Source organism: Tursiops truncatus, chromosome 17 (genome assembly GCF_011762595.2).
Source record: "Tursiops truncatus isolate mTurTru1 chromosome 17, mTurTru1.mat.Y, whole genome shotgun sequence".
NCBI classification, from domain to species: domain Eukaryota; kingdom Metazoa; phylum Chordata; class Mammalia; order Artiodactyla; family Delphinidae; genus Tursiops; species Tursiops truncatus.
In genome coordinates this window covers 67,922,347-67,949,306 of record NC_047050.1, presented here as the reverse complement: position 1 = coordinate 67,949,306, position 26,960 = coordinate 67,922,347, and the positions used below count along the sequence as shown (strand labels likewise).

Here is a 26,960-nt window from a genome sequence, read left to right as displayed (position 1 = left end):
AAACGTTATATACTGGCAAATAGTAGGCGCTCAGTAAATGTTTGTGGAAATGACTAAATGCTGAATATCTAGCACATTGGTCGGATGAGGTAACATCAGTCCCACTTCTTAATCAGGAGCCCTGATAACCTCTTTTTTTTTTTCCTGTTTACAGCACTGTTTAATGTTGATTCTAGAGTGGAACATACTCTCAGAAGTCGTGACAAGTTCATTACTGCCATAAGAAATTTTCAAGAAAATCTCCACTTGTAAATAGATCTTTCTTGCACGTGCACACACGTTCTGCCAACTAGAAATCGGTCCTATGGTTTAAATGGTTGGGAGGTTTGAGGGAATTCCTAGTCATCGTACTCTAGGATGAATTGCTTCAGTTGGGTGATCAGTTCCTTCTCCCCTGAGCTGTCTGAAGGCTCACTAAACAGATGGGGGAGCTCTAATTGTGGCTACAAGATAGTAATTTTGGAATGTGGAACAGGTGGAGAATAAGTGAGACTTCTCAGGCATATTAAGTGATCCGGAAGGGAAAGGAGGGAACTGGCCATTCCAGGGTAGGAAGAACCAGAAAGGGAAAAAGAAGATGTTTTCACTGACTCTGCAAATGTCCCGAGGGTCTGTCTGGACAGGGGAACAGCGTGATAAATGCGGAGAGCTCTGGGAAGAAATTGGTTCGAATCCAAGCTTTGCTTTTTACTTTGTGTAAAACAGTGATCAGTTTATTTTCGCCTTCCTGACCCTTGGTTTTCTCTTGTGTAAAATGGGTACAGTCACCGTACCTAGCCCATAGGGGTATTGCAAGAGTAAAATAATAAAATTTATATACAGTATCGAGTACTTTAGTTGCTCGGTAAACGAAAACGTCTGTCTTGCCCCAAAGAAACCAAAATGCTTTCCAGAAACCAAAGTTTTAATGTACTAAAATTTTGGAGATAAGCTCTTTCTGCAGTGCTGGGTGTTCACTGTGTACCTAACTTCTTGTCAGGGGGTTATTGTGGTTGTTCATTGTGTGCCAAACGTATGTGTCCCTCTAGGGCGTGGTAGGTGTCCAAATAAATATTTATTGAACAAAAAATTGAAATGCCTGTAAGAATCTGAACAGCAGTGTTAACAAGCGTTAGCCTAGGAAGTGCAGAGAGCTTTATTATTTTATTTTTACTTCTATCTACACAGCAGGCTCAGCCTGGCTGGGTCAGGCTTATTTCCCAAGTAATTAATGTTGTTCACTTCTTGTTTGTGAAGCAGAGCAGTTCAGCAAGATGGTGGGGAGAAATAACTTCATTTCTGGATACTAATTCCAGTAGCAGCTGTTTTCTGCTCACAGAAATATGCCTGCGCTAACGACTTCACGCTTCCAGCAAAATCACTTCACCGCAGTGCATGCCGAGCTGTCTAAGGAGCAACGTGTGGTGTTTTTTTTTCTTTCGGGAGATGCAGAAACATTCGTCAGAATCGACTCATTCTGTTTGTGCACACATTTCTGATGACTTTCCCAGCTGAACGGCATCCTCTGGTTTGGGTGGCAGAGCATTATGTCACAGGGCTAATACCTTCATCGCTTCTGTGCAGGGAACGTGTCCAGAGCTTCTCTAGTGGAAACATTTTCAAAACCTGCAAATGGCTTTGCCACATGCTTGTGTAAAAATGAACTCTTCTCTGTATAATGGTAACTGGAGAAAGCAATTTGCAAAACAGTATATACAAATTGAACCAACCCATTTTTTTCTAAGAACAGACATTTCACACACACACGTATCTTGTTAAAATCCGGTATTAACAATGACTGTCTCTGGGTGTGAAAGTGGGATTAACAAGTAACGTTCAGTTTTTTCTTTGCACTGTGTCTAGCTCCGAATGTTTCCTCAGTGAATATGCATTCTTTTAGTGAAAAGTAAAACCTGTATAAGGACAAGCCTCAGAGTTTCAGGGTACAGAGCCAAAACAGTCTTCATTTTTGAAAGGTATCGAAATTGTATTTGGGGTAGAGCACTTGTAGCTTTTGAAAGATGCTGCTCAGCGGAGCCTGCAGGGGCCGCGGGCCCCTTCACTCATCGTTCAGATGCAGAGCCTGGGAGAACCGCATACCAGGTCGAGGTTACTTGGGGAATAATTTATTGAAAGTCTCTTTCTTGCCGTATCTTGAGTCCCTGGCCCCCAGTACAAAGACCCTGGCTTTAATTCAGGCCCCCATCATTGCTCATGTGTCTTACTCTCTCGGCCTCCTCCACCAGCTGTCCCCCTGGATGCAAGTGCACTGCAGATCTCCTGGGATGGGACAAGAGTCCTTAGCACCACATGCAGCGCCCTCCCTGCTTCTCCTTCCGCATCACCTACTGCCTTGTCCCTTGCATTCCCCCAGGTACCTGCACCTGCCCCTCCTCTAAGCCCTCACTCAGGGGTGAGGCTGCCTCTGGAGCCTTATGGAAATCCAGCTCAGGCTCTGGGCCCTGCCGGGCACCAGGCACGTCCTAGGCCCGTGGTCGTGTCTGTTTCCCGTAGCTGCTGGGTGGCACAGACCACCTGTTCTTCATACGTGCTTAGATGTGGTAGAGACTTCATCACTATCTTCTCCAATGAATAAGTGAATAGGTGTTTCAAATAGGCTTCTAAAATTTCTCTTTGAGTCAATTTTGAAAGTCAAATGACCTGAGAAGATATTAAAATAGAAGCTAATCTTGGGAACCTTTGCTCTATTTCTAACCCTTATTCTCAGAAGGAGGTGTTCTCATGGGCTGGGGCTTCAGGCTGGTCCTGGGGGATTTTGTGTGGCTGTCTTTCCCATGGAAGCAGAAAGGAAGGAGGAATGGGCCTTTGGTCCACTCAACCCTGGATTCCGCTCCAGGCTCTGCTGCTTCCTTTCTAGGAGATCTTAGGAAAGTTGGTTAACCTCTCTGTGCCTCTGCTTCTTCATCTTACTTAGTAAAAGAAACTTAAAATAGTTCCCTCACAGGTCATACATGAGATAGTATATGTAAGGCCCCTGGAATGCATTCGTTCATTTGATAAATATTTGAGTGCCTGCTGCAGAAAAATGTGTGCCCTTAGTGGGAAGCAAGATAAGAAGTAAATAGGAGTGAGAAGACCCAGGAAGAAAACACAGCGGGTGCAAAGGGGTAGGAAGTCTAGGGAGGGTGGTCAGGCCAGGAACCACTCCTCTGGGGAGGTGCCGACTGGGAGAGTCCTGGAGGGAGCAAGCAGGAGGTGTCCCTGGGAGGCCAGTGCCCCTCACCGCCGGCAGGGAGAACAGCAGGCCAAGCGGCAGGGGCCAAAGTCAGAAGGAGCCTGGAGGTGGTGCTTGGAGGTCCTGGCACAGCCTGGGGTTTTCATTCAGAGTGTGGTAGGAATCACCAACAGTGAGGACTCAATAAATACATGTTTCCTTGCCTTTTTATCCTTTCTTGTACTTAAACAGTATGAAAGCAGTTCCTAAACTGTTCCACAGCGTTGTATCCCAGGGGAAGTCATCTAGTCTCACTATGATTTTAGTCTGCTGAACCGCCGGGACAGATTATATCTTCGTTCATCGGTATACCTATACATTAGTACTAAATGTCGAGAAAGGACTGTGACATTTTGGCAAGTTATACAAACCTGGAGTTTCAGTGATGGCTAGTGATTCCGAGCTTTCTGGTCCCTTGGTCCATGTACTCTGCTTCAGCATCCTGCTCCACTTCCTGGTGTTCCTGGGCTCGGTACTGGCCGCATCGGCTGCTTCACCTGTCGAAAATTGTGTTCTCTGCTCTTCAGAGTCACATTTGGGGTGATAGGTCCTTTGTCTCACTGGCATTTGGGGACAGAAGACTATGTACAGGCAAGACATATCTGTGTCAAGTGAAGTTCATGTTGACGTGGCAGATGTCAGTCCAGGCTTGACAAGCTTCCAAGGGAGTAAGTGTCACATGTCATTGTCACTGAAGTTGTGGGTCAATCATGCAGTGACTTAAACTGTGCAAAACCCTTGTCATCAGAAGCTTTCTGGTAATGTACTTGGAAGTAGCCCATGCTTTGAAATGAGAGGTGAATGGTGATATTTCATTTTCCAGGATTGGTTGATACTTAACTGAATATTTTTTCCTTCTTTAAAATTTTGTCTCTGTTACTTGGTTGTATATGTTGGTTGTTCAGAAGCAGTGGAGTCACAAACATTCAGGAAGAAAAAAGAAATCATCTGGTTAACCCTCTGTCACATTCACATGTGAATGGTGTCTCAAAAATTCTTAAGGTTTTCTCTACTTAAGTTAAGAAACTTGAAACCTCTTATTATGCATAATCAACTTAAACTTGGGAAGTTCTTCCTCACGTCTGGCTCATATCTGGCAATTTGAGTTCTGTGCAAATGCAAAACAGCTGCAGACCTTCCCTGATAGCAACCCTTCACGACCTTGCAGACCATGATTAAGTCACTCCTCACCCTCTTTCCTCTGACTAAATAATGCCTTTAAACCATCTTCAAAGTTCCCGTTTTCCACTCCTTTAATCATCTGTTGATCTTCCCTAAGCTTTTCTGCATCCTCCTTTAAATGTGGATGCCAAATTGGAACATGGTGTTCTACAAAGTCTCACCAATAACCAGGCTCGCTACCTTTCCAGCCTGTCAGATGTCTTTGTCGATCATATGGGAAATCCAGCGATTTTATCAACACCCCAAAAGATGAGGGACTAAACAGTTCGTTTTACAATGGACCCAGCCAAGGTTTGTGGTTGCAGCTGCTGGTTTTGGAGACGGGGGCCTTTAGCAACCCTACGCCAGGTCTATTCTAAGAAAATGTTTCAGGCCCGCAACCTTCTGCCTCCCCATCCTGGGTTTGGCAGTCAGTCTGTAGTACAGGAATCCTTTCCCGAGCCCTGGTTTCTCTTAGGCAAAACCGTCCTGTACAGGACTTTACTTCCGGTTTCCATGTCTAAGTCACATGTACATGCAAAGAATATGAAATCCCTGGGGGTCTCACACTTCCTCTCCCCCAACCAGAGAGCTTGCTTTGGAACAGATAGACTCAGGACAAAACGTGTTGCTTTCTGTGTCTAATCTCCTTGAAACCACAGAGGAGGATCTCAGAAGCTGTCCAGGAAGCACAGGAAGGTAAACGGAAATGAAGTGTCTGGTGCCCATTATTGAGAGTGAGAGGCTCAGCGTGTGTCGTTGAAATATTCTTGATCATAAGCCACTGGTGGGACCTGTCTCTACCGTCTCCCTCTCTGCTTTCCCTAAAGGCTTAAGTCGGATGTGGGTGGAAGTGTTCCTGGCATGGAGATTTTCGGAATCATGACTGTCAGCTGGGGTAGGCATGCAGGCCTGACTAAAGAGTGCATTGCTTATTTCCGCAGACTTCTGTTCAAGCAAAGCCCAGCCCAGGCACTCGGGCACTTCACCTTGGTCAGCTCCTTCCGGAAGCTGGCATTCACCATTGGCCAGCCTGTGATCTTGGACATGTGGGCAGGAGGGCCAGAAAGAGTTTTGACCAGAATGATTATGTGGCGAGACTCCTTTTAAGTAAAGCCTACATGAGCATGACTGTTTAGATGCTGCAGGCTCTGTATGAATTATGTGTGTGACCAAGAGACTTGCTGGAAAGTGATGGGAAATCCTCATCGTCTTAACCTCTCTCCAGATTTGGGGGCTCGTTAAGCAATGTCTCATTGCTAGTAGTTGTCCTTGTACTTTTGGGAGAAGTAATGTAAATGTCATGTTGTAACCAAAATTTGTGGATGCCTGAGACACCGGGTTTGGGGTGATTGGTTACTGGGGTCATTTTGAGTGAATGGAGGAAGTACGCTCAGCTACATTTCACAGGAAGATGCAGTAGTGAAAAGTGCCAACTCTTCGAGCTTGTGTGTGTGTAGGTTCCAGAAAGGCACCTTTCCATGGGTCATGCCCACTCTTCACTGAAAGCAAGATGGATTATCTCGATTCCATTCTGATTAGTCACCAGGATGTTCATACACAGTTAAAAGACATTTAGTAGGCCACCTAACATTTTTTTTTCCCTTCTCTAATGAGATTCAGAATTCCAGTGGGGTGAATTAGACCTTATCAAATTTATCATGACCCTGCACACCTGCCCCACGGGCACTGGGCCTGTGGGGAACAGCTGATGCTGCCCGTAACTTCTCCCTTTCGTCTTGTGTCCAGTCTAACAGGCAACCCGCCAAGTTGAACCTTCTCACCTGTCAGGTGAAACCGAATGCCGAGGACAAGAAGTCTTTTGACCTGATATCACGTGAGTCCGTTTTCTCCCGAGTCAGTTACTGTGCATTCTGCCACCAGCCTATTCCCGTTCTCTGGGTTGGAAGCCGCAGCTTTCCCAAGCAGGGCTCCTTGCTGTACGTACTGCACACGCAGCTCTGAGAAGAGCCCTGGGCCTCTCTGCACGGAGCCCACCTGCAGGTGGGAAGGCATAACCGTGTCAGATCTGACTGCAGTGGAGTAGAATCTAGATTTGTGCAGTAAACCAGACCAGTTCTTGGCCACAAGTACACAGCTTTATCCCCCTGGAAGGATTTTTGTAAGCACACTCTCATTTCTCTCCTACATCTGCTGAATCAGTCTTTGGTGTGAGACCCAGACGTAGGTGTTTTTTAAGAAGTCCCTGGGTGATTCTAATGTGTAGCTGTGGTTGAGATGCGCAGACATAGACTTGACGACACGGGTGTGCCACTGTGTGTGTCCAGCTGATTTTCCCAGTTGCAGAATCAAGCCCTGAAAGGAAAAAAACATCTCCCTGTTTCCAAGCAGAACTGCCTTCTGACTTCATGAGTCAATGACACCGTGCTCTGTCACTGTCTTATTCCACGGGTCAGAGTGTGTTTTTCTCTTGTGATGAGGTTGCGCAGTGACCCACCCACCCCCCAACTGAAGGCCTGTATTCTCACAGTCTTCAGAGTGAGGGGAGATTGTTTTCCTCCAGTCTGGCTCCCTGTGCTTTCACTGGTCCCATGGGTGTTCACGGTAGCTGAGGAGACATCTCTTTGTAAAGCAAGAGGATGGCAGTGCCGATGAAGTGACTCACAAATATTCTGAAATCCTCCAGCACTGACCTTCAGTGTTCATCGTTCTCTATAGAGCCCCACAGGACAGGCCAACCCACAGCCTATGATCTGTGTGTGTAGAGCACAGAAATACTCTCCTGTCCCTTGAAATCCTTCTGATGTAGTCCTGAGAATGGAACAAACAGTCCCAGCCCAAAAGATGGACTCAGCTGTGAGACTCTGGGTGGAGTCTAAGCTGGATTCTACAGCACTTACTGAAGTTCAGATTCACCATGATTTTTATGACCGTGAGACTTCTTGGGTTACTGATGAGAAAGAAATACGAAAAGTTGGAATTATACTGTGACTTCAAAAGTTAAGAACCCCTCGATTTGAGAATCCATAGGTTATTAATAATAATTATTGAATGTCTAATATGTGCCAGGTGCTTTATAAACATGGGCAAACCTCTCAAAAGCCCTGTCGGTTTCCCGTTTCACAGAAGAAAAACCTGAGACTCAGAGAGGTGCAGCAACTCACACAAGGTCTCACAGTGGTGAGCAGGGATTCAGCCGAGACGCTTGGGCTCTAGCACCTGTGGCGTGTTCCTCTCTCTCAGGGAGATGGGGAGGGGGGCCTGCCCTGGAGCCAGTCACGTAGTGAGGGACGGGCTCGTAAGTAAAGGTGGTAAGTCAGTGGTAGTTCGACCTCAGTATGTAGAAACATTCTAGCAGATCCCACATTTTAAGGAAGAGCTTCCCTCATGTACACTTGCCCAAAGTAACCAAGCTAAGCTGCCCTCTCCTTACCTGAGTCGCAGCTTGAGGATGATCCTCCAGCAAGGCTTGAGCCCTTCTTCCCTGCAGCCTGATTCAACCAGAGGGGAGCCTGGGGCACGATGTGCCTGCTTGTCAGGGCTGCCCTGTGAGTTACTTATCATTTCTGGAAAGGAGTTTTTTAAAAAGGAAAGCCAGTGAGAGGCAAACTGAAAAGGAAAAGTAGAATACTGAGTTCGCAGGTAGCACTCTCCGATTTGTCACCGAGATCCACTTGACCAGGTAGGGACCCGTCCCCCTTCCCACTTGTTTTTCAAAAGAAGTGCTAGGCATTCACGTGGTGTTCACAGTTATTTTGTTGTATTCTTGTTGCCCTTCAGAAGAATTATATTGACAAAGTGAATCGTGTAACTGCTAAAACAAAATGTTGCAAAAATAAAATTATATTAAAATCCTGCTTTTAATGTGTTCCCCACCCCCCAGGAACTTTCAAAATTTGCATTAATACCTAAGGTATTCTGCTTTCTAAGGTTTTGCTTTTTTCTCTTTTTTTGTATTTTAGATAATAGGACGTATCACTTTCAGGCAGAAGATGAGCAGGATTATGTAGCGTAAGTAGTTCTGAAATAACGGCACGATGCCTTACATTGAAAAAGCATCTCCGTCCTGTACGGTATACCTTTAAGTTTTCTTTTTTTTTTTTTTTACTGAGAATCCTGGTGGTTATTTCTCGCCTCTGGGCCTTCACATGCGTCTCTCCTCTCTGTCTAGGGTGCTCAGTAAACTCAGGTGCCCCCTGCAAGGTTCTGCTCAAGCCACACCGCCCTGGGGGTTTTGCTCCCTCCCTCCTGCCCCGCACCCACTTCACACCCCTCTGGATCCCCTGGCTCAGCCCAAGCCCTCTGGAGACCTAGAGCTTCTTTTTTTATATCTTTTTTTTTTTTTTTTTTTTTGCGGTACGCGGGCCTCTCGCTGCTGTGGCCTCTCGCGTTGCGGAGCACAGGCTCCGGACGCGCAGGCTCAGCAGCCATGGCTCACGGGCCCAGCCGCTCCGTGGCATGTGGGATCCTCCCAGACCAGGGCACGAACTCGTGTCCCCTGCATCGGCAGGGGGACTCTCAACCACTGTGCCACCAGGGAAGCCCACCTAGAGCTTCTTGAGGACAAGGACTGTGCCTTCTTCATTTCCAATCCCATCATCTGCACTTGGGAGGGGTTTATTCAGTGTTCAAGTAATTCATACCTTTTGCCTTCTCTCTGGGTGCTGATGGTAGTGATGGGGGGGAGGACTTGGTTTTCATGAAGACGTCCTGGCGTCCTGCACGGAAAGATGTTTATTTTCCTCCAAGTTACAGGGAGGAATTTTCACTGCCTCATTGAGTTGTTTTCTCATGTGAAAGTGTCCAGTGAATTGAACAGAGAAATCCTTTCTCATCTCACTGTGGAAGGAGGCAGGTACAACAGAAGAGCAGCTGCGTGTTTAAAGGCAGGCAGACTTGACTCTAGTCCAGAATCTGCCCGGTAGTGACTTTGTGACCTTGAAAAGATCGTCCCACCTCGGCCTTCTTGTCAGTAAGATGGGTTCTAGCCCTCGCTTGCAGGATTTTGAGACTTGAGGTCAAATGTGTAAAGCTTCTCATACAGTGCCCGTTGTTTTTGTTTTTACTCCTGTAAACTCAAAGTGACTTTTAAAGTATTAAAACACCGTTATGCACTATTTTGTTTCTTAATACTTTTTTTGTATGCCTGTTACTTTAAAATAATTTTAAAGTTTTTTGAAGAATTGTCAGAAATAGTTGCTTTAATTCTTGACCCTTTTGAAATGTAGCCATTTCACCAAATTTGAATTATTCCTCCAGAAAATGAATTGTCCTTTAAATATGTATTTTCAGATTATCATGGCAAATTTCTTTGTCAGGAGTTTTCAAATAAAGAGGCAAATGTGGCATAAGAGAAGGAACCCTGAAAAAAGGGTGTTAACAGAACTGTTTCCTTTTCCCAGTCTGACACCAGTCCCACTCTAGGGCCTTGGGCAAGTCACTGAATCTCTCTAGGCTTCTGTTTCTTTAAAGCATTTTAAACCCTAACTCAGAGGCTTGTTGGAGGATTATATTTCAGAAATTATAAGTATGTGGCACATAGTAGATACTGGTAATATCAGATAGCCAAAATCTCAGGATGCCGAAGGAAAGCAAAATAGAGGCTTCTGCAGTCAAGTGAAGACTCCAGCATCATCAGTGCTGCTGCTGTTAAGTGCACAGTGATCTGCCCTGTGGAACCCAGATTCTTGACTTGTTTTTAAGAGAACAATTTCTAGTTTATAACTTGAGACTAATGATAGAAGAAAATATTATTTAACTTAAAAGGTATTAAATGCCCACCCCATCCCCTCCATTCCTGAACAGTTGTTGGGTTTTCTGCTTCATAGCAGAAAAGCTAAGCTGTGCGATCTTTTTCCTCACAACAGTGAGGGTGAGCGCCACCTAGAGTCAAAGGTATGACTTGCAGTTCACCTATTCCAGGTATTAATACTCTGCTTTGGTTTTTAATCCTCATTGCTGTCTCTATTACTTATTCAAATGAAATGAAAAACATTTCTAAACCACTGTTTGTTCTCATTTTTTTGTTGATTTTCTTCTAAAAAAGTTAATTTGGCTTTGGTTCCTCATTCCTGAAAGTAATACAACTCATTATAGATTCAAACAATTACAGAAAAATAGAGTCAAGCGTTCCATCTGTTTTTTTCTACAAAAAATCACTCAGAGACAACCGGTATTTTGGTGAGTTTCTTTCTATCCCTTTTTTCCCCAAACAAAATATATAATTCACAAATACATTTAAATTTGAGATTATGTCATATGACAGTTTTTTTCCTTTTTATTTCACGAAACATTAGATTGTGATCATTTCCCCAAAGTCATCCAAAAATGAGTTGGAAACTTAAATTTCAATACCTGGTTAACTAGTCCACTTTGTGGTTATTTCAGGCTTTGCTAATCAACCCCTGTTATTGGGTATTTAGGTTGTTTTACGCATAGATTAGTAGCAAAGGGTTATTTTGTTGGGTACATATTGTGGTCATGCTGTACATATATTTTAATAGCCTGCACTTTTCATTTCATAAAATAAACATCATGTGTTTCCATTGTTAATGTACCTTTTTCATAAGCATGCATCTTCATGGAAAATGAAATACCCCTTCACTTTCACTTTTAAGTGCCCCCGCTGACATGGACTCCTAGGAAACAATGCCTTTTGCTAAACTCCCTTTCCTGCCTCCTATTCCTTTCTCACCTGTTCTTTCTCATCCTTGCACTAGGCTGGTCCCACTCTGAGTCCTCTTCGTTCTGACGTTCCCTTTATATTCTGTCTCCGTGGAAACGCAGGCGCCTATGTGTTCACGCAAGCCCTTGGTCATTGATACCCTCTCATCTGTTCCTCTCATCTCGCTAGCTCTCTCCTGTGTGTTGTTTTCCATTCTTTGTATTGCTATGGGGAGGTCTCTTTTGCCAGTTCTGCATGAAAACAGATTCTTTTGCAGGGGAAGGAGAATGCAATGGCCAACCAGGCTCTTATGTCTCCTCCTCCTGTTTCTGACAACAGGTGGATATCAGTGCTGACGAACAGCAAAGAAGAGGCCCTCACCATGGCCTTCCGTGGAGAGCAGAGCACGGGGGAGAACAGCCTGGAGGACCTGACGAAAGCCATCATTGAGGACGTCCAGCGGCTCCCAGGCAATGATGTCTGCTGCGACTGCGGCTCGTCAGGTATTTGCCCCCAGACTTGAGCCGCTTGTTAAACATCCCTTCTCTTCCTGTAGAATATAAATAAGCAGGTTATTAAAATGCCTTAATCTCCTTGTGGACACAGACACATGTATGCCCTAGAGGTGGGTGAATTGTCCCACCTCTGAGTGCTTTCATCCCTGCCGTTTGCTCTACCTGGGAAGCTCTCACCTGCTCTCCCTAAATGGCACCTGCCAAAATGCCACCTTTCCCGTAAGGTCCAGTTAAATGGACAGTAAGGGGAGAGCACTGGACACGGAGTCCATCATCTGGTTTGGGATCACCCGCCCGCTTCTCAGAGCCTGGACGACCTCATACTAAGTCCCTTTCCTATTCTGATCTTCAGTTTCCTCATCCTGAAGGTGGGGTAACAAACCTCAGCTGTTATGAGGGCGTAGTGAAATGGCGTATATGACATTGGCTGGCACGCGGTACCTTCCGTACAGTAAAACCTCCCCAGCCTCTGTATCACACTGGTGTCCCCTTGCTCCAAATTTCTGTTCTCAAATGGCATCTGTGTTACTTAGGTATTGACAGTAGCTAACATTGATCGAATGCTTACGTTATAATAAGGATCGTGATACTTGTTTTGCTGGTCTTTACGTACTGAATCCTCACAGACTCTCTCTGAGCAAGATAACTAAAATTATCCCCATTTCACAGACGAGAAAACTGGGGGAATCAGAGAAGTTGATTGACTTGCCTGAGGTCACACATCTAGTAGTGGTCAGAATGTCGTGCAAACCTATCCTTAAGCATTATGATCTCCTTTTTAATTGTTTTACTAGTGCAGATGGGCTCCTGTGTACAACAGGCCATAAGCACCTCAGAGGCAAGTCTCACATCTTCTGCTTTTGTGTACGTGTGTGATAGTGACTGACACAGTGTCAGGGAATGGCAGAGGAGGCTCTGCTCTGGGGCCCTTGGGGGTTGTAGAAAAAGCTGTCTTATTACCAAGAGGTGCTTGTGCAGAAGCCATAACCAGGATGACAGGTTAAGTTGGGTTGTAGCGTGGAGGTTAACGATGGCTGTAGAACCCAGTCCCTTGTGAGCTGTACTTAGAAGGCCTTTAATCTATCACTGTCAGGATGTTTCCTCGGCCTCCTGGGCAAAGTCTTTCTCACATTTTCACAAAAATAAAGCACTGAATTTTATTTTCAATTCAGTATTGAAGGGATAGTTTTAAAATTTGTCTTAAAATTTGCTCTCTAACAAGCTATTAGTTTTTATAACAGCCCCTAGGCTAAACTGCAAGCATCCATTTCTTCCATTTGAATTTTTCCCTTATAGTTTTTAACAAATTTTACTACTGTTTTAGCTTCCTCTGTAGTTGGCACACTAAAAATTAGATATCTTGTCTTCAAAATCCTTTCCACAGAACCCACCTGGCTTTCAACCAACTTGGGGATTTTGACCTGCATAGAATGTTCCGGCATCCATAGAGAAATGGGGGTTCATATTTCCCGCATTCAGTCTTTGGAACTAGACAAATTAGGAACTTCTGAACTCTTGGTAAGTAGTGACCTGTCATGAATACATTTAGTATATTGCTTTGGGGGTTTTTGTTTCTGCTGAGTACAAAGAATTCTAGTTCCTGAATTTAGTGAATTTAAATAGGTATTTAAAATGTAAATTTTGTGGTATGTAACATTGACTGTTTCTACTTCCTGATTGAAGAACTGGCGAATCATACATTTCTATAATTAGCTCCACTGAATGGCTCTTTTCTTCTAGGATAGGCTTTTTCAAAGCTGCTTTTCTTCTTTTGGAATAGTTTTTATATGATTCACTGTCATAGCAGTAAAGGGAGTTAGATGTTGAACTCGCATGTTCACTTTATCTAGTGGCTTATGTTATTAAAGATAATGACCAAAGAGTTTTCCTCTATTTTTACTGTTTGTAAGTTTGTAAAAGTACACATGAATTGAGAGTGGCCTGTTAGCTACTGTCATAAACCAACCACTCCTTAACCCACAACTTCTTTAGGTAGTCAGGGAAAAAACTGTGTGCCGTTATGGTGTATAGCTTTATAATATGGAAAGGGGACCCTCATCAGGTCCGAGTTAAACTGGTCCCACAGTTCACCAAATGAAGGAAGGAAAGGCCTACTTATGGCATCTCCTATAATACCTTGTGGCCATCAGTCCTGTCTTGCATAACTGGAACGCTGGTGCCTGTGAGAGAGTCCTTCTACTAAGGGTGAAAGGGTTCGAAGTAAAGTAGGGCTTCTCCTCACACAGGAGGCTCTTGATCAGGACCTGAGTGTGCCTGGGACTCAAAAAATCTGAAAGCCTAGCTTATCACTAGCCTTGCCGGGAGCAAAGTACCCCAGAGTCAGGGCAGGTAGTCACCCAGCCAGCAGCCTTTGTCATCTGAGCACCCATTAAGCAATGGTGGTCTGTCTTGTGTTGCATGAGCCCCTTGATTTAGGAAGTATCCTCCTGATACACGGCTCCCTGTTCACTTCAGGGTCATCGAGAAAAGGCTCAGACCTAATACCTGAAACGTTCTTCTTTAGTATGAAAATGGTGTCAGTCCATCGTAAACACTTAACTATGTGATAAATCCAAGAGACCTGATCACATGAGTGTTTCCTAAACTTCACATCAATCCCCAAATTATCTCAGTGACCAAAAGCCTTTCAGGACAAATTTTCTTGGAAGGGTCTTGAACCCAGAAGCAAAATGGTTCCTGGGGCCTCTTCATTAATCGCCTGCAGCATCTTAATTGGTGCCCCAAATATAAAGGAATCCTGCAGCATCTTAATTGGTACCCCAAATATAAAGGAATCCTACATCCTTTTCTGTTCAATAACAGTAAATCTGCTTTATCTAGAAATGAGTTGTGATGGTAATTGAAAAGCTATTGCTGTCCATTAAGCATTTAACCTAGATTCATATTTGGAATCTGCTCTGTCTAATCTCATATAGTGTGTGCGTGTGTGTGTGTGTGTGTGTGTGTGTGTGTGTGTGTAGGACCACATCCTATTCTAGTCTAACGTTTATCACATTATGTTTGTGAAAATGATTAGTTTTCTTATCCATGGTTCCACTAGTCCATTAGCTCCTACAGCAGGGAACATGGTTTACCCATCTCTGTATTTCCGGTGCTCAGAAGTTCAGTGCCTGGCGCAGAGTACGTGCTCCGTAAGTTGTCTGTTGACCAGGTGGATGGGCAGTTTGTATTTTGAGTCAAATGAGGGAAAATACGTATTCAGAAATCTCAAAAGCAAGTAATAGGAAACTTTTAAACTAGTAGTAAGGAGTTTGCTATATTGTGTTTTGTTTATGTTACAGCTGGCCAAGAATGTAGGAAACAGTAGTTTTAATGATATTATGGAAGCAAATTTACCCAGCCCCTCACCAAAACCCACCCCTTCAAGTGATATGTAAGTACTTCTAATACAATGAATTCTTTATTGTTCTATAATTGTTCTTCTACTCTCCCCAAAACTTCTCAGTGGTTGTAGTATTTTTTTTCCCCAGAGGAAATTTCATTATGAGAAAAAAGCAGAGAAAAGTAAAGTGTCTGAGACATATTTCTGGAATGACCCGATTATTTTCATCATCACCTTTCCCTAGGTAGTTGCAGCTGCTCTGTGGAGGATAAATCTTCGTAAGGACAATTATCTCTTAATCCTCACATGTTGTGATAAATAAGAGACATACAAAAGCAACGGGAGATTCCTGTCAGATTGGCGAAAAGCCAAACGCTTAACAGCCCACTCAGGCAGACTGTGGGGAAGCAGACATCTCCTCTCCTGTGTTGTTGGTGGGAGTACAAATGGTACACTATCCATAGGGACAAATTAGCCATTTTCATCACGATTATAGATTTATTTATTACCCTGACGCAGCAACGGCACTTCTGGGAAGTTCTTCCTGTTCTGTAGTGGAAAAGGATTAGGAACAAAGCAAGTGTCTACCTGTAAATACAGGATGAAATATTCTGTGGTATGACCACACAGCGGAACCCCTTGCAGATGTAAAAAGGAATAGGAAGCTGCTTCTGTCTTGATCTGGGATGATCTCCAGGATGACTGTCAAGTGAAAACATCAGGTGCAGTGAGTGCAGTGTTCACGGCACGCTGCCTTTGGGGCAGGGAAGGGTGGAGGGCGTGGGAACAAGTGCACAGAGGCCCCTGCACCCCCGACCCAGGCACCCTGTCCAAACTCAGGAGCCAGATTTTGGGTACTTCTACTGATTAATCCCTCCCTGTGAACTCTCGCTACTCATCTTCTGGACTCAGACACCGAATAGATTTAGACAGTGAAGGACACACATAAACATATGTATTTATTTAAACTTGGGTTTGCTTGAAGAAACACTGACAGATACCCAGGAAACTAATAAAAGCGCTTCCTCCGGGGTGGGCGTAGGACCCCCTCAGTAAACACTTTCTGATATCATTTTTATTGTTGAGTCATGTGAATCTTTAAGCATATTCAAAAAGGTTTACATTGAATTTAAACTTTTAAATCCTGTGGATAACTAGGAGAAAAGAGACCTAATCCCGACTCGAGCGATCAGGGAAGCCTGTGTGAAGTGGACGCCAGCCTGAATGTTTTGCAGCCTCTCCTGGGTGGTTGGTTATTCAAGGCAAAGCACCTTATGGGGCACATTCGAGGAACGTGTTTTCTTCCTCCTGAAATCTCAAAATTCGATCTCCCAGAGGCCTCTTGGCATTTGTCTTTTCTTGAATTAGACAAATGCATATTGTACGTTTAGTCTGTGCCTCACGTTATGTCAGGTGCTGGGGAGACGTCAAAACACAAACTAGATATAAACCCTGTGTTCGTGATACCTAGAGCCTAGCGAGGAAGCTAGGTGTTAACCAAGAAACTAAACAGTGAATCATTTAGTCGTAGTCGTGGTAAGTGTCACAGAAGAAAAGTTAGGGATGTTGGGGGCCTATATTGAATATAATATCCTAAGCTCATCTGGGGGAGCGTCTGGCTTAACAGCAACCTTCAAGCATCGTCCTAGAACAAACACTGCTTGGGTGTCTTTTTCACGCTAATGAGCTCCAATTACACTGAGAACTAGGGCTTTCCGAAGCTAGTTTGATCATAAAACAACTGCAGACAAATGTGATCCGTGGCTTACTTCACAGATGTGGTAACAGTGAGTGCTCGAGCACACACGGCCCAGTCTTGCCCACACCAGTGTTCTTGAAGTGTTTACATGACCCAGACCTCGAGGGCATTTCTTTAGGATAAATCTCATAACAACATGGGTTTTTGTTTCCTGCTTTTCACGTGGGAGACAGCGTCAGCGCTGCGCCCCGTCAGCTCTGTGGCCTCCGTCAGGCCCGCCCCTTCAAAGAGCTCATGATTCTCCAAATCTCTAACGTAGCCGCTGTTGCCAGACTCCGGGAGTTCGGATCCACTTCCTAACCTGTGATCCTGGGCAAGTAGCTTTGACTGTCTGAGCCTCAGTTTCCTCACCTGCAAAGTGTGTCAACCCCCTAGGGCGTGGGGAGGACTAATGAGAAGAGCTTAGAGCAGCTGTGGGTATATAGTGAGTATTTACTGCTGCTGTCATCATTATTGTTGTTATTCTCTCATTTGGGCACAACCGAGAGGAATGGAGTGAATCTCCTGTAACATGATTAAATCACTCACATATTTAATTAAGCAACTTCTGTGTTCCAGGCACACTTTTAAGTGCTGAAGATACAGTCAGTAGTGAACAAGGCAGCTCCTGTCCTGCTTACATTCTCACTGGGGTGAGGAAAACACAGGGAATGAGAAAGTAAATAACCTAAGTTCACATGGTAGTTGGTGTCAGCAGGAAAACATAACAGGGTGAGGGGTTGACGTGTAGGGGGTCAGGGAGCATCTGAGGACCCGACATTTGAGTTGAGAACTAGAGGGTATGACGGACAGGTGTGAGCGAGCAGGCCAGGCAGGTGGACAGTAAGTGTTGCTGCCCTGAAGGGGAACAGGCTTGGCGTGTTCACGTGACAACAAGAAGGCAGGTGAGGCTGCAGGGCACTGAGCCAGGAGAGTGCTGGGAGATGCCACAGAGATGGGGCCAGACACGGAGGGTTCTGCAGGTCGTGGAATGGTTTCGGATATTATTATTCTAAGTGTGATCAGAAGTTGTCAAACAAAGGGAGTGACATGATAAGTTATGTTTTAAATGGATCCTTGTGGTTCAGTGATGCTCAACTGGGGCAGCTTTGCCCCCAGAGGACACTTGGCAGTGTCTGGACACATTACATCGTGACTTGGGCAGGTACTGCTGGCATCCAGAGGATAGAAGCCCGGGATGCTGCCGAACAGCCTACAAAGCATGGGGTTGCCGTCGTAACAAAGGGTTATCCAGGCAAAATGTCAGTAGGACGGAGGTTGAGAAACCCAGCTGTGGCTGATGAGTGAAGGACAGACTATAGGGGGTGGTGGGGACAGACTGAAGAGAAATTTATACCAGATCCACTGAGAAATAAAGATAAATTGGACTAAGGTGGTAGCGGCGGAGGTGGTGGAAAGTAGTTCGATTCAGTTCTCAATGTATTTTGAAGGGAGAACCACCGGGAGTTGCTCATCAGTTTAAATATGGGGTGTTTAAGGGAATTGTCCAGATGACGCCCACGGTTTTTGGCCTGAGCATCTAGGTGAATGGCCAGTACCGTTATCTGAGCCAGGGTAGGTAGGAAGGACCGGGTTTGGTGGGGGACAGAAGGAGAAAGTTGTCTTTCATCTAGAACTCTTGTCATCCAGACTTTCAGACAAGTCTGTTTCCCACTCTCCCTAGTGCCCCATGCCAGAAAGCCTTCCATTGCCGGGGGACTAAATGTGACTAGATAGAGATAACTCTGAGTACCCAGAAAGGGTTAAACACATCCTGCCGAGTGAGAGCTCAGACACTTGCTGTAGCTACAGAATTGCAGAGCCAGGGCTGGAGGTGGTCCTCTAGGTGACCTGGGGCCAATACCTCAGTGCCCTCTGCATCTTCTCTGCTGGATTATCAGGTAGCATCTGCGTGATGCTTCCAGCCACAGGAGCCCGCCTGCAGAGCTCGCTGCAGTTTAGGTCTCCCTCCCTGCCAGGGATCCTAGCCCTACCCGCCTTGGATAAGAGTAGAAAGGAAGCTTAGAAGTGAACCCATAGCCATGCATCATTCTTTGTTCCATACCTGGAAGGTAGTAAGTAAGGCAGGTATGATTGCTAATACTTCACAGGTGAGGAAACTGAGGCAGAGCGAGAACTTGATTTACCCAGGGTCACGGAGGTAGCAAGTGGTATCAGACTTGCATTAAGCCATCTAGTTCTTAAGTCTGGTGTTCCATCCACCACACAGTAGCTGCCTTTCAAACTTGATGTAAGTCACACACAGCAAGTCTCAGAAGCCAGGCTTAGGCCGTCCTTTCAGGTATCTGGAAGTCTTCCAATTCATCAGGTTATGGCCATTCTAGGAGGACTCTGACCTAAGCATAAAGGACACTCTTGAGTGTACCATCTTGGTTCCCGGAGCAGAATCTGCAACTCACCAAAGGCTCTGTGCCACCGTCAACCAGCCCAACTCTCTGCTGCCAACCCAGAATGAAAGAAAAAAGCATCAGCGCTATTTTAAACAGTGTTTCCAGGCTGTGGGATGTGGGAAACAGTAACAGCTACCACACATGGAGTGACTATTTCTGAGCAAGAAATTTTGTGTCCCGTGAATTAGAGCCCTCCTGGAAAGAGGAAAGCGCCTATTAGCGGCTGTATATTCTTTAATTCAAAATATACCAATGAGTTATGGTCCCCAGTTTCAAATGAAAAAAAAAAATACTGAAGGTCATAAAGATTAAGTAGTTTACCTAACGTTGCACAGCTGCTTTGCTGTAGGACTAGGATTTGAACCCAAAATCCATTCATTGTCTTTTTATTAATTGGCTCATGTAACGGGTAAGTTCGGGTACAGCTGGACCCAGGATGTCAGACAGTATCATCTGGACCTTAGCTCACTCTCCTGACTCTTGTCTCTCCTTTCCTCTGAGCCAGCGTCCATTTCAGCCTTTCCCCAAAGTTGACCATCAGGCCACTGAGGTCATAGGCTCACCCCTGCAGCTGGGAGGTGGGGTCAGAACCACTTGAACTGAAGTGGAGAGGGGGTAGGTCCTGAAGAGAAGGAGAAATGCACCAGGCCCACTTGGGCTTTGGGCATGTCATCCATGGCAGGAAAGACCACCGTCTGTGTCCTTCTGGACCTTCAACCACAGCTGTGCTGAGCCTCAGTTTCCTGTCAGTGTCTTCATTCTGTCTTTGCTAGAATAAACTTGGTCTAAACCTGTTTGCTAGAACGTTGAAGGGAAGTGTATCTTAATTAAAATAACTCTTCTTAGGACTTCCCTGGTGGCGCAGTGGTTAATAATCTGCCTGCCAGTTCAGGGGACACGGGTTCGAGTCCTGGTCCGGGAAGATCCCACATGCCGCGGAGCAACTTAAGCCCGTGCACCACAACTACTGAGCCTGTGCTCTAGCGCCCACAAGCCACAACTGCTGAGCCCGCGTGCCACAACTAGTGAAGCCCGCACGCCTAGAGCCCGTGCTCCGCAGCAAGAGAAGCCACTGCAATGAGAAGCCCGTGCACCACAACGAAGAGTAGCCCCTGCTCGCCACAACTAGAGAAAGCCCGCACACAGCAACAAAGACCCAACGCAGCCAAAAATAAATAAATAAATAACATAAAATGACTCTTCTCGGAGAGAACTGTTTGTCAGAAAATGTAAATCTTTCTTAGCTCTTGGGAAATAAAAAGTCTTAGTTCATTTTGCTTTGCTCTATTTTAGGACTGTACGGAAGGAATATATCACTGCAAAGTATGTAGATCATAGATTTTCACGGAAGACCTGTTCATCTTCGTCAGCTAAACTGAACGAATTGCTTGAGGCCATCAAATCCGGGGATTTACTTGCACTAATTCAAGTCTATGCAGAGGGGGTAGAGCTAATGGAACCGCTGCTGGAACCCGGACAGGTACAGCTTCACTGAAATCAGGATGAAGAGGGACGCGGGAAATCAGTTTAAAAGATGACACGTTTTATTGTAACACCACAGAATGAGACTGTTATACATTAAGTGATCGTGTCTGAATCTGGACAGTTTGAGAGTGAAAGGGGCTGCTATTAATAATTACTTGGGGGCAGCTGACTTAAACGAAGCCTGTCTAGGCAAACTAGGACCTCTGACCACCCTATTTATACTTCTCCTTTCCTTTCAGGAGCTCGGGGAGACAGCCCTTCATCTTGCAGTCCGAACTGCAGACCAGACATCTCTCCACTTGGTTGACTTCCTTGTACAAAACTGGTACGGTTTTTTTTTTTTCTGGATATGCCTTGTGAGTTAACGCGAACCAGCCCTATTGGCGGCCTACCTCAGGACTCAGCAAAGAGCCAGACCCTGTTACAGGCTTTGTGGGCCATGAGGTGTCTGTCACAGCCATTCAGCATTGTCATCATAGTGTGAAAACTGCCACAATCAGTATGTAAACAAGTGAGCATGGCTATGTTCCAGTAAAGCTGTATTTACAAAAACAAGCAGGGGGCCAGATATGGCCTGTGGGCTGTAGTTTGCCAACCCTTGGCCTAGATAAATGTAAAATCCTATCTCTGGGTCCAAAACCTGCTGCATTAAGGGAGGTTGAAAGAGAGGACACTTAACAGCACAAGGTAACAGGTCTGTGAGTTTTCATTGTTTATAAGTTCATGGTAAGAGATCAGTATGTGTGGCTGACCCAATTGCTAATTCAAGTTTAGGATATACTAATAGGAGAGTAATACTGAACACAGCAGGTTTAGACTTGCTGGATTCTTTGTTGGGTAGTTCTGTAAGCTACAGATTAGGAGGAGGAACTAGAGCTCATCCAAAGGAGAGCGATTAAAATAGTGCGGGGATTTGAACTCACATACGATACGGTGCCTGGACACAAGCCAGATTGTACAAACGCCCAGCCTCTTCCATAGAGGTGGTTCTGCGTAGTGGTTAAGACCATTGGCTCCAGAGACACACTGCCTGTGTTCAAATCCCTGCTCCATCATCTGTGTCTCGATAATCTCGCAAACAAGCACTTCATCCTCTCTGTTTTCATCTAAAAAATAAGGGTTATAGTATACCTACCCCATCAGGTGGTTGTGAAGACTAAATGAGCTAATACACGTAGGAGACGTGTGTCTGTCCCGTACACAGTAGGCACTCAATAAATGCTGGCTGTTATTGTCATTATGTTGCTTATAAATGGAAGTGTCATGTTAGAAACATCATCATCTTCCCTGCTTATAAGAAGTAGGTCGCAAATTTGACTCAGTTGTTAGCATGGGAAAAAGTGGTTCATCTGTAGTTTTAAGTTATAGAGCAAGTCATTTTTTTCTGATGCTTTCATTTTTCAGTGGGAACCTGGATAAGCAGACGGCCCTGGGGAACACGGCTCTGCACTACTGTAGCATGTATGGTAAACCTGAGTGTTTGAAGCTGCTTCTCAGGAGCAAGCCCACCGTGGATGTCGGTAAGTGTGGCCAAGCATCTCTTAATAACTGCGGTGAGAGCGTTCAGTTGGCTGAAACCTAGACATGCCTGTTCCATTGTCATCTGAGTATTGTTCTTTGCCTTTTCAAGATGTATCTTAGATAATCATGCAACTGTATTCCACCTGTTTTAGCTAACCAGGCTGGAGAGACTGCCCTGGACATAGCAAAGAGACTGAAGGCCACCCAGTGTGAAGATCTGGTAAGCGGAGTGGGACAGGGGTGAGCCCAACTGCCCTGAAAGGGTGTTCTCTGAAACACGACTGGAGTGAGAGAAGCAGATTCTTTCTCTCTCTCTTTTTTTTTTGTTTTGAACATTGGCTAAAGAAATCTAGATAAGCACTCAGGCTACATTTGAAAAAATGGTAAAATGATACATTTGTCATCCATGTCTTTTGAGTACAGTTCTGGTGTAGCAGCTAAAAGGCATTTGAGAGGTCTTATTACCAGACAAACTGCTTTTCTTTTTTTTGGCCGTGCCACACGGCAGGCGGGGGCAGGATCTTACTTCCCTGACCAGGGATCGAACCTGAGCCCCCGGCACTGGAAGCACAGAGTCTTAGCCACTCGACCACCAGGGAAGTCCCAAGGTGCTGCTTTTTTGTTTGCCAGACAGTAGTCTTTCTCTGTAGCTTAACAGTAAAGAATTATTTGGGGAATTCCCTGGCGGTCCAGTGGGTAGAACTCTGCAGTTCCTGGGTTCAATCCCTGGAACTAAGGTCAGGGAACTAAGATCCTGCAAGCCGTGTGGTGCAGCCAAAAAACAAAAATAATTTTTTTTGGAAAGAATTACTTGGGAAGCCGGTTCCAAAAACTGGGCAAGCAAAGTTCAGAGTGTAATGGTTTTCAGAATGTCCAGTGCCCTCCCTCCCCTCCCCCGCATCCTGTGTACACACTCACCTCCAGTCCCACTAGTTCTTGCTTATACCTCTGGGCCTTTGCGTAGAGCATGATTCTCTTAACCACAGGGAAGGATAAGATAGAAAAGATAAGTTACATTCCCTTGAGTTCCTGCTAAGTGCCAAGTACCCACCCAGGCCCAGCAGTTGTACATCTTTATTTTTACAAGAATGCTTTAGGGACGTTGGAGTTACCCTTGCCCCATTTTATGACTAAGAAAGTGGGCCATGGGTGGAACCAGGACTGTCTGAGTTTAAAGGCCTACCGGCCTACCTGTCGCACTTCAGTGACTCTGATTTTGCCTTCCAGCGGGAATTTGCAGTTTTGAGGCTCATTTTAATAATATTGAGAAAGCTTTTAATTTTGGAGAGAAGTCACGTTACCAGAATTAAAAAGGCTCCACCCGTAATTCTTTGCAATTCCTCTTCAGTCTGTCCTGTGGCAGTCCCGTTTGTATAATCAGAGTTTTGCCTGCAGTGCAGCTACTGGTGATGAATCCGAAACCAGGAATGAGGTGGGATTTGCTCAGTGTTTATATAATGTCCGGGTGCCTGGCAATGAAATTACAGCGGTTACACCTGCTGTTACTTTCAGCTTTCCCAGGCTAAATCTGGAAAGTTCAATCCACATGTCCACGTAGAATATGAGTGGAATCTTCGACAGGAAGAGATGGATGAAAGCGATGATGATCTGGATGACAAAGTGAGTGTACGTAGTGCCTCTGATTCCTTAGCCCTTCTCCCAGGTTTTCTCCACTATACAGATAAGACCCATTCTTTGTGAGATTGATTTTGGTCTTACGACCTGATTCACCAGGGCCATTTTCTTTGTTTAGTCTCTGATCCTTGTTGAGTGCCACTTAATAGCTGTATTGGTCAGGATTCTCCAGAGAAACAACCAGTAGGGGTGGGTGGGTGGGTGGTGTGTGTGGGGTTGCGTGGGGTGTGTGTGTGGTGTAGAGATGGAGAGAAATTCATTTTAAGGAGTTGGCTCACATGCCTGGGGCGGGCCCGGCCAGAATCCCCAGGGCAAGCCAGTAGGCTGGGGACTCCACAGGAGCTGAGGGTGCAGTCCTGAGTTTTCAGGCAGAAAGCCTTCTTCCTTTGGGGATCCTTAGTCTTTCCTCTTAAGCCCTTTGACTGCCTGCATGAGGCCCACCCCTGTTACTCAAAATCTAACCTAAATGTGAACCACATATAAAAAATACCTTCACAGCAACATCTAGACTGGTGTTTGACCAGTCACCTGTGCACCATAGCCTTAGCCAAGTCAACACGTAAAATTAGTCATCAAAACAGCTAATTAATAAATAACAAGTTGTCACTGATTGAGTGTTTAAATATGAACTAGGTGGCAGTGAGCACGTGTCACCTCAGGTCATCTCTATCAAAAGCCCATTGGGGTGTTGTCATTGTCCCACTTTACAGAGGAGAAGACTGACAGGGAAATCACGTGGTGTATCTAAAGTCTCACAGCGAGTAAAGACAGTCTCAGGGATTAAACCCAGTTCTGTGTGACTTTATCATAGATAGCTCTGAATTACCTCTGAAGGTTCATTTGTACCCTTTTTTTAGATTCCACATATAAGTGATATCATATGATATTTGTCTTTCTGTGTCTGACTCACTTAGTGTGATAATCTCTAGGTCCATCCATGTTGCTGCAAATGGCATTATTTTGTTCTTTTTTATGGCTGAGTAATATTCCATCGTATATATGTCCCACATCTTATTTATCCATTCCTCTGTCAGTGAACGTTTAGGTTGCTTCCATGACCTGGCTGTTCTAAATAGTGCTGCAGTAGACATTGAGGTGTGCATGTATCATTTTGAATTACGGTTTTCTCTGGGTATATGCCCGGTAGTGGGATTGCTGGGTCATATGGTAGTTCTATTTTAGGTTTTCTAAGGAAACTCCGTACTGTTCTCCATAGTGGCTGTACCAATTTACATTAGTGTAGGAGGGTTCCCTTTTCTCCACACCCTCTCCAGCATTTAGTGTTTGTGGATTTTTTGATGATGGCCATTCTGACCGGTATGAGGTGATACCTCGTAGTTTTGATTTGGATTTCTCTAATGATTAGTGATGTTGAGCATCTTTTCATGTGTTTATTGGCAATCTGTATGTCTTCTTTAGAGAAATGTCTATTTAGATCTCCTGCCCATTTTTTAATTGGGTTGTTTCATTTTTTGATACTGAGCTGCCTGAGCGGTTTGTGTATTTTTGGAGATTAATCCCTTGTCGGTTGCTACCTCTGAAGGTTCCTGCGTGCATTTTTCATCAGCTGTGGATCCACTGGTTCCTCTTTCCCAGGCAGGATGTAAGGAGTAGTCAAAGGTGCTCCTACCGAGGGGTCCTAATGGCATTCACCATTTTAAGAGAAGCTCAATTACGACACAGTCAAGGTAACCATTATAGTAAGAGTTGGCGAAATTCCTTAGAAGTGTTCAGAGGACAGGGCGGCTGCCTCAGCCTTGGCGAGCAGTGAAGACCTTACCAAGGAAACACTGTGGGAGATGGGTTTCTAAGGGTGGTGAGGAGCTTGCCAGGCAGGGAAGTAGGAAGGAGTGCATCCTTCTGGGGAGAGAGAACAGCATGTGCGGAGGCCGGGGGTCATCATGGGGCCTGAACATCAGAGGACCGCTTGGGATGAGGTGTGAGGTGCCTTCACATGCACTGGGTGGGGAGAGGCAAGAGGCTCCCCTGGAGTGTCAGGCAGCCCAGACCAGGAAGGGCGTAAGGGGGTGGTAGGCCAAGTTCAGCCCTTTGGCTTTCATCTGAGCAGGCACAGGCCAACAGAGCTTTGCTGTCAGAGAACAGGGTTTCCTACCAGCTCTGCCTGCAGCGTGGAGAATGGGCTGGAGCTGAAAGAAACTGAGGCAGGGGCTGTTCAGGGGACCAGTGGTCCAGGGGGTGCTGGTGAATGCCTGCACGAGTTGTGGGTCCGAGCGGCACTTCTGAGCTCTCCGTGCAGGACTGGGTGGCTCTCAATGCCACTGAGGTTGGGAGACTTCCCACTTGGGAAGTTGCATGGGTGCTGATGCTGTGAGCCGAGTGCAAACGCCAGCGATCCGTCATGGGTGGTTGAAAGTGTTTGGAATCCAAGAGGTTGAGGTTGGACGTACAGGCCCGAGTCATCAACATTAGGTGGCGGTCACGGCCGTGGGTGCAGATGAGGTTCCTTCCTAAGAGGGTGTAAAATGAGGAGAGAGGTGAGTGTGGAGAGCCTCGACGTTAAAGGGCTGAGCAGGGATGGAAAAGTTAATGCAGTAGCTACTGTTCAGTTGTTGGTGAACGTGCCCTGCACAGGGGAGGTGTTTGGGGATTCAAGGTTAAATCTGTGTGACCTTCTACTTCTGAATACAGTGCTCCCTAACCAGCACGTCCCTGGTGGGACCCTGGTAATGACAGGAGAGTGAGAAGTGTACTCTCTGGATGTTTCCCTTGTGCTGTGTCGTGGCTCCTAGGCTTTTGTGTGGCCGACCCCCCAGAAACGCAGAGAGCCACAGGAGCCCAGATCCCCCCCTGAGCGTGCCCTGCAGAGTCCTCCGGACACCTGAAGCGTCATCCTTGACTATCAGCTGACCCACCGCACTGTTATTTCATTTGCCAGCCGAGCCCCATCAAGAAAGAGCGCTCCCCCAGACCTCAGAGCTTCTGCCACTCCTCCAGCATCTCCCCGCAGGACAAGCTGTCACTGCCGGGCTTCAGCACTCCGCGGGACAAACAACGGCTCTCCTACGGCGCCTTCACCAACCAGATCTTTGTCTCCACAAGCACAGACTCACCCACAGCGCCGACTGCGGAGGCACCCCCGCTGCCTCCTAGAAACGCCGGGAAAGGTACAGGCTGTGGGAAGGGCTTTGTGACTCCATCTTCAGAGCTGGGAGTTGACCCAGCTTTGACGTAAGAATTTCGAGGTGCCTTTGAGTGGCAGAGTGTGGGCTGTGATGTCAGGGCAGCTTGAAACAGGGACCTCACCATTTGCCACGTTACAGCCGAGAAGTAGTGTTACGGGCACTCCGCGTG

At 45.7% G+C, this 26,960-nt stretch overlaps 1 protein-coding gene across 8 annotated transcripts in view; it reads left to right on the top strand.

Moving 5' to 3' along the window:
• The window catches only part of ASAP1 (ArfGAP with SH3 domain, ankyrin repeat and PH domain 1), a 349,999-nt gene that overhangs the window by 289,758 nt on the left and 33,281 nt on the right, over nt 1–26,960 (top strand). For 5 of the 8 annotated variants that reach the window (XR_012327408.1, XM_073794763.1, XM_073794760.1 and 2 more), the window contains 11 exons: nt 6,125–6,212; nt 8,299–8,347; nt 11,340–11,503; nt 12,900–13,033; nt 14,818–14,909; nt 20,301–20,487; nt 20,732–20,817; nt 21,897–22,012; nt 22,166–22,233; nt 23,526–23,639; nt 26,545–26,773. Coding sequence is in view for 7 of the 8 variants with exons in the window: in XM_073794763.1 (XP_073650864.1) it covers nt 6,125–6,212; nt 8,299–8,347; nt 11,340–11,503; nt 12,900–13,033; nt 14,818–14,909; nt 20,301–20,487; nt 20,732–20,817; nt 21,897–22,012; nt 22,166–22,233; nt 23,526–23,639; nt 26,545–26,773 (1,327 nt within the window). In the remaining variant the exon portion in view is untranslated. The remainder of the gene's footprint in view (nt 1–6,124; nt 6,213–8,298; nt 8,348–11,339; nt 11,504–12,899; nt 13,034–14,817; nt 14,910–20,300; nt 20,488–20,731; nt 20,818–21,896; nt 22,013–22,165; nt 22,234–23,525; nt 23,640–26,544; nt 26,774–26,960) is intronic. The other 3 variants (XM_073794764.1, XM_073794761.1, XM_073794762.1) reach the window with 2 other exon arrangements.